At 47.2% G+C, this 7,500-nt stretch overlaps 1 protein-coding gene across 1 annotated transcript in view; it reads right to left on the bottom strand.

Annotated features, from left to right (window-relative positions):
* The window catches only part of LOC116061229 (AT-rich interactive domain-containing protein 1B-like), a gene marked incomplete at its 5' end in the record, with an annotated part of 48,824 nt that overhangs the window by 37,713 nt on the left and 3,611 nt on the right, over positions 1 to 7,500 (bottom strand). Inside the window, 1 exon segment of the mRNA XM_031315275.2 lies at positions 4,011 to 4,202. Coding sequence (XP_031171135.2) covers positions 4,011 to 4,202 — 192 coding nt within the window.

Raw genomic sequence — 7,500 nt, 5'->3', positions numbered from 1 at the left:
GTCGAATGACTGAAACCAGAATAAATCTCAGCAGCACAGAGGGGAGAAGCCGACGGGTCAACATCCAATTTCATCTGCAATCAGGGAGTTAATAAAGGACAAGTCCTGTAGCTGCCGGGGGCCAACATCGCTCACGTAAAAGCCGTTACGTTTACTCTCTCTCTGAGTCTCAGCGAGCACAGATGACAAACACTGACACAAGTTCCCTCAGGCTGAAGACACAAAGAAACAGTCTGTCAACCTGTAATGATGTAAGAACGCCTCTGGTACTTCCTGATGACAATCTCTCTTCTGAGGAATGTGAGCGAGGCGACTCACAGACAGAGGATCAAACTGTGATCAGAGGAATATAACAGCTGGGACACGACGGCAGGTAATGTCTGAGAAAAACCACAGGAGATCCTCTTTCTCCACAGCAGCAGAAACCTGCACGCAACAGTCTCCTCAGGGCTTCAAAAATGTTTTTTTTAGAGATGCACCGATAGCCCGGCCGGCGACCGGAATTGGCTGGTTTTCACGTGCTCGGCCATGACCGGCGACCAGCAGGTCAGTCTGACATATGGTGATTTCATGCTGGTCAACGCTCCAATTAACTGACAACATAAGTTATACCAGTTACAGTTCTCAAGGACGCACACACACATGGACGCCACAGCACGGACGCCACGGCACGGACGCCACAGCACGGACGCCACAGCACGGTCGCCACGGCACGGTCGCCACAACACGGACGCCACAACACGGTCGCCACAGCACGGTCGCCACAGCACGGTCGCCACGGCACGGACGCCACGGCACGGACGCCACGGCACGGACGCCACAGCACGGACGCCACAGCACGGACGCCACAGCACGCTCTCTTTCTCCTTTCTCTCAACTTCTCCTCCGTGTGTCGGCGCTATTCTCCACATGTAGGAACCTGGTGAATTAACCTGCAACATGTCAGCTGTTTGGGAATTCTTCAGCGTGTGTGCAGAAGATAACAAGTTTACAATATGCAACACCTGCAAGGAGAAAGTAGGGCGTGGAGGGACGACACCAAAAACCTAAATCACATTTCTTTAGTTGATATTGATGTGAAAAGAAGGAAATAGTTCTAACATTGCTCTTTAGATGTGTGTGAATGTCCCACACCAGGAGTCATTTATATAGTTCTATTATCCACCTTTAAACATGACTGGGCCTCCAACATGGAAGATTACTGAGAGAAGGAGACTTTCACAAGCATGTTTACCAGTCCCTCCAGAAAAACGTGGTCATGTGATCTCATAATTCAATGCATAATCAGCCAAAGTCTGCATATTTATGCGGGGGGGGGGGCATTTTTTCAAATACGCCGCATAAATTGCCGATTTCCGTGCAAAATATGCAGGGCTTGCATGATTTCATAATCCCCGCATTTTCGTTGCAAAAAAGTCACACATATCTTAGCAGAAAGTTGAAAAATGTTGCGTTTACGTCACACAAGAGCAGCCATTCTCCCCCGTTGCCATGGGAACGTTATGAAGTGACGTAATTACGCAACGTGAACATCATCGAAAAGCTGCAAACCCCGCGATGAAGCCACGATGAAACCGCAGTTTTTGCAAGTTCCCGCAATTTCATCGCATCAAATTACATAAATATCCCGCATATTCCATCACATTTTTTAAGAAAACGTGCCGCATCTTCAAGGATTTTAGCCCAAAACAATCACAAAAAAACTCCACATTTTTCTGGAAGGACTGGTTTAAGGCTTAGGCCGGCTACACACTGGCTGCGTGGCGTTTCTGTCTGCGTGGCGTGAGCGTGGCGTGTCAGCTGCGTGGCGTTTTCTATGTCTTTCCACACCAGAAAGGTGTCTGACGCGGCGCTGCTGCTGCTAGCCGTGTCTGTACACATGGATGTTTCTCATCAACATAAACATAAATATATTCTGATCTGATTACAGCAAAGACAACGTCGGCAGTATTGACGGCAAAATAGGCTCCAGAATATTTCCTTCTGGATTGACAGGTGCAGTTTTTTTTAAATGACATTTATATCTGCATTTATGTCAAAACCTTGAGACTTTCAAACATCAACATGTCATTTATTAAATGTATTTGTGTCTAAATGACATATAAACATCTTTTCCTATTCTATGTTGCCTGGAAACGCTTCCAGCGTGTCGCGTGAAAAATAGGCGTGGGGAGGGTTAAGTTGTGGGTTCTTCACAGTGTTGGTAGTTCATATCAACACACAGCAGCTTTCACACATGTTTGTGTTTGTTAGCAGACCAAACTGACAAGGAGGAAACCTTCAGGCAATACAAGTCAACGGAGAGAGGAGAGAGGGGGCGGGACTTAAAGGTGCTCTAAGCGATGTCACGCGGTTTTTTAAAAAGGTGCTGACACACCGACCAGACGGCCGACCGTCGGCAGTAAAGCCAGTCGGACTGATCAGTCGGGTCCCCTAGGTCCAAAAAATGTCTCAGAACACACTGAGGAGACGCCGACTTGAGCGTACGCTCTGCACGTGCGCGAAACGTAATACGTCTCCATAGCAGCAGGCGGCGCTGCTCTGTATTGTTTCCCAGAAAATGAAAACCGGCAGCTGATTGGACGAACGCGTCACGTGGGTCTGGTTTCTCCAGAAATTCACAGCCAGACTGTCATGGCGTCTCGTTCAGAATACGATCTCATATTGGACTAAAATAGTTCACCGAAACGTGTTTCTGAAAACATTTTAAGAGAGAAATAGGCCGTGCAGTTGCTGAATCTGTCTTCATTTCAGATCAACAAAGGTCAGTTTAACAGATTTTCGTCAGATTTTGAGAGACTCTAGTCACGCGCCCCATTTCCTGGTGAGTCCCGACTGTCCTGTCTCTGACTGAACATGTCAGGTCGGCCAAAATGAAGGCCGACGGCTCCTCAGACGGACGACGGCATGAACACACCGACCAGACTCGAGTCACCGACCTCGCCAGACTGTCAGACAGCCGATTATCGGCTCTGTGTGTCAGCGCCCTTAGGCTACAAAATTCTTTGTCACATACAGTAAACATCTCCTCACTATCTGCTAGCTGCCTGTCCCCTGAACACACTGTAAAAAAACGCGGTCTCTGTAGAGCGCCCAGGCTCCACAAACGCCACCAAAAACAAACTGCGCCAACCTGCACCACCAAACATAACAAACAGCCTTCCAGCCAATAACCGACAAGATATTTTGGGGTGGGGGTTGGGGGGTTAGTGCGCAGAAGGGGATGGGATGAGGAGGAGGGAGGGGCGAGCTAGCCTTGTTTTGTTTGAAAATACTTCAACAACAAGAAGTGACGTCAACGCCAACATCGCTTAGAGCACCTTTCAATCATAGACAGTATATATAATGGACCAGCAGGTCCCGTGTCTCTGGACGGAGACCAGTGAAGTCTCTTTCCCGGTGATGGCTGAGCGTTACTGAGCAGCCTCCAACTGAGCTTGAAGACGTAGATGTGACGTGAGCAACCTGTCTGAAAGTTGGAAGTCTTCTGGTAGCTGTGCCAAGAGAAATCTCAATCATTCCCAATCTAGCAGAGACGGAGAGCGTAGGTATATGTAAGGAGATAACATAGACACAGGCTAATTATTGATCACTAAAATGATAGTTAACATTAGTAATTAAACTTAAACAGCTAATGGAAGTCCAAACTGCCTGAGAGCTTCTCCTGTACTATACGGTAATTCCTCTACTATGAGACAGTAAGTCTCGTGGTTATGACCCAATCGTTAGCCTATTTTTATAAAAACGTCTGCTACGGAGCCATAACGTGAGCTACAAGGTAATGGAGCCTTTTATACATTGTCGTGTTTCTTTAGAAATAAACAATGGACAAATAGAGTCTTTAAACTCTTCAGATGTAAAGTTATTCTCTGTCAAAGTGACGTCAGAATGAATGGCAGTCAATGGGATGCTAACGGGAGGTGATGGCTTGGTAGCATCAGAATCTCCCCATAGGAGCTACGCTTTCTGGATGCTCTCTTATCCCGTTGGTAGAAACAGACTTCTCCTACCTGCTGCTGAGGGTACTGCATCCCTCCCATCCCCATCTGCCCCCTGCTGGGCATCCCCATCGGGTATCTGTGGGGGGACGGAGCGCCGTAGGGCTGGCTGGAGTACGGCGCCGCCTGCTGCTGGGAGTACGGGTGGTTGCTCATGCCGTAGAGCTGCGAGCGCTTCATCCCCATCGGGTCCATCGCCGGCACCTGGACGAGACACGTGATTGGTGGATGAGGGATTATGGTTGTTGATTAATTTCCAACTTCTAGATTTCTTGTTCTTCTTACACAAAAGGTTGTTTTTTTTCCCAAAAAAGGACACAAAAACGTTCATTGATTGGTTAGCTGAAGCTGAAGATTTTACTGAAGGTTTTTTGAGAAATTGAAGGGAAAGTCAGCTCTTATGACAATAAGAGGTCAATTTGATGATTATTTCATATTTCAGCTATGTTTTTTGGTGACACACACACACGCAGCTACACACACACACACACACACACACACACACACACACGCAGCTACACACACACACACACATACACGCAGCTACACACACACACACACACACACACGCAGCTACACAGCTACACACACACACAGCTACACACACGCAGAGACACGTACACACACACAGCTACACGTACACACACAGCTACACACACAGCTACACACACACACACACAGCTACACGTACACACACAGCTACACACACAGCTACACGTACACACACACAGCTACACGTACACACACAGCTACACACACAGCTACACGTACACACACACAGCTACACGTACACACACACAGCTACACGTACACACACACAGCTACACGTACACACACAGCTACACACACAGCTACACGTACACACACACAGCTACACGTACACACACAGCTACACGTACACACACAGCTACACACACACAGCTACATGTACACAGCTACACACACACATAGCTACACACACAGCTACACACACACATAGCTACACACACACACAGCTACACACACATAGCTACACACACACACAGCTACACACACGCAGCTACACACACACACGCAGAGACACACACACACATACACACACACGCAGAGACACACACACACAATGACTGACATACACAGAGACACACACACACACACACACACACAATGACTGACATACACAGAGACACACACACACACACACACACGACTGACATACGCAGAGACACACACACAGCTACACGTACACACACAGCTACACACACACAGCTACACGCACACACAGAGACGTACACACGCAGAGACACACACACACACATACAGACACACCCCCCCCCCCCCCAGTGTCCTGTGATGTGGCCTCCAGTTGGCAGGGAGCCCGTTATGACGCCTGCTGACCTTCACATGCAGATTAGCCATGTGGCCGTCACGGAGCACAACACTGGAGCATTATCTCCACCTCGCTCCTCCAGCTGCTGCGCTCCTGGCAACAGCCACGCAAAAACTTCTCTTTTCTTTTAAAAAGCAGCCAGAAAAGCTCTCACAAAAGATGTGGCTTCAACCTGACCCTGACCCCCCCCCCCCCCCACCCCATCTGTACAGGACTCACATTATCCCAAATGTTCCCGACAATGGTCCAACCAGAGAAAAGATTAATCGATTAGTTACCAACTATTAAATTAATCAACAACTATTTTGATTAATCAGTTTGAGTCATTTTTAAAAATGTAAAAACAGTGAAACTTGTGTGATGTCAGCTTGGTAAATGTGAATACTTTCTAGTTTCTGTAAGTTTACAGATGCACTTTCATATTTTATTAAAGGTCCCATGACATGGTGCTCTTTGGATGCTTTTATATAGACCAGGGGTCACCAACCTTTTAGAAACTGAGAGCTACTTCATGGGTACTGAGTCATACGAAGGGCTACCAGTTTGATACGCTCTTCTGAAATAACTAATTTGCTCAGTTTGCCTTTAGTTATATATGATTATTAATGATTAATGATACTCATCTATGTGAAGACACTGATTACATTAATGATTTCTCACAATAATTATCAACAATGACTTAACAAGGTGGGAAACAGATAATATCAATATTCAATTTTCATTTTTAGAACAGGCCTGAGGGCTACTCATGTGGTCCTTGGGGGCTACTTGGTGCCCGCGGGCACCGTGTTGGTGACCCCTGATATAGACCTTAGTGGTCCCCTAATACTGTATCTGAAGTCTCTTTATATAGACCTTAGTGGTCCCCTAATACTGTATCTGAAGTCTCTTTATATAGACCTTAGTGGTCCCCTAATACTGTATCTGAAGTCTCTTTATATAGACCTTAGTGGTCCCCTAATACTGTATCTTTCATATTTTATTGATTTGTATATTTTATTATTTATACTCTCTGTAGTTTGGCGTATTTAAAGCTCATGTACTTGCACTTAGTTTGTACCTTCAAGGTTGAAAGCACTTAATTGCATAAATGCGTCAACTAAACCAGTAGTTCTCAAGCCTTTTTCAATCATGTACCTCCTGACCAGAGCAAAACATTTTAGAAAGAAAAGTCAAAATAAAGAGGTACAGTACAGCACTGGCAGTGATAGATTCTCTAAACAACAGCCTTTTTTTAAACAAAAACATTGAAATGCTACATTTGAAATGTTTAGAATCCATCATTTAATTCATTCATTATTATAGTATAATTATATTTAGGAATTATGCACGACATATTCTTAAATTACCATTTTTGCAAAAATGTCATGTACCCCCTGCAGTCCTCCAGAGGACCCCTAGGGGGACACGTACCCCCTGCAGTCCTCCAGAGGACCCCTAGGGGGACACGTATCCCCTGCAGTCCTCCAGAGGACCCCTAGGGGGACACGTACCCCCTGCAGTCCTCCAGAGGACCCCTAGGGGGACACGTATCCCCTGCAGTCCTCCAGAGTACCCTTAGGGGGACACGTACCCCCTGCAGTCCTCCAGAGGACCCCTAGGGGGACACGTACCCCCTGCAGTCCTCCAGAGGACCCCTAGGGGGACACGTATCCCCTGCAGTCCTCCAGAGGACCCTTAGGGGGACACGTACCCCCTGCAGTCCTCCAGAGGACCCCTAGGGGGACACGTACCTCCTGCAGTCCTCCAGAGGACCCCTAGGGGGACACGTACCTCCTGCAGTCCTCCAGAGTACCCTTAGGGGGACACGTACCCCCTGCAGTCCTCCAGAGGACCCCTAGGGGGACACGTACCCCCTGCAGTCCTCCAGAGGACCCCTAGGGGGACACGTACCTCCTGCAGTCCTCCAGAGTACCTCTAGGGGGACACGTATCCCCATTTGAGAAACACTGAACACTCCAGTTAGCTTTTAGCACTGACTTCAAGCTTTCGTGCGTAACTTTTTGATATTAGTGAATGTCCGTTGTCAAATGAGTTGCTACAAAGCCAATTAAGACTATCAGCTCCGCACAACTCTGTGTATCTCTCAGTAGGAGTATGTTCAGGGTCCAAAATTAACTTTGTTTGTCCACC

Source organism: Sander lucioperca, chromosome 19, assembly GCF_008315115.2.
Source record: "Sander lucioperca isolate FBNREF2018 chromosome 19, SLUC_FBN_1.2, whole genome shotgun sequence".
Classification (NCBI taxonomy): Eukaryota; Metazoa; Chordata; class Actinopteri; order Perciformes; family Percidae; genus Sander; species Sander lucioperca.
Note: the sequence above shows the minus strand (reverse complement) of the source record. Positions and strands in the feature narration are given on the sequence as shown.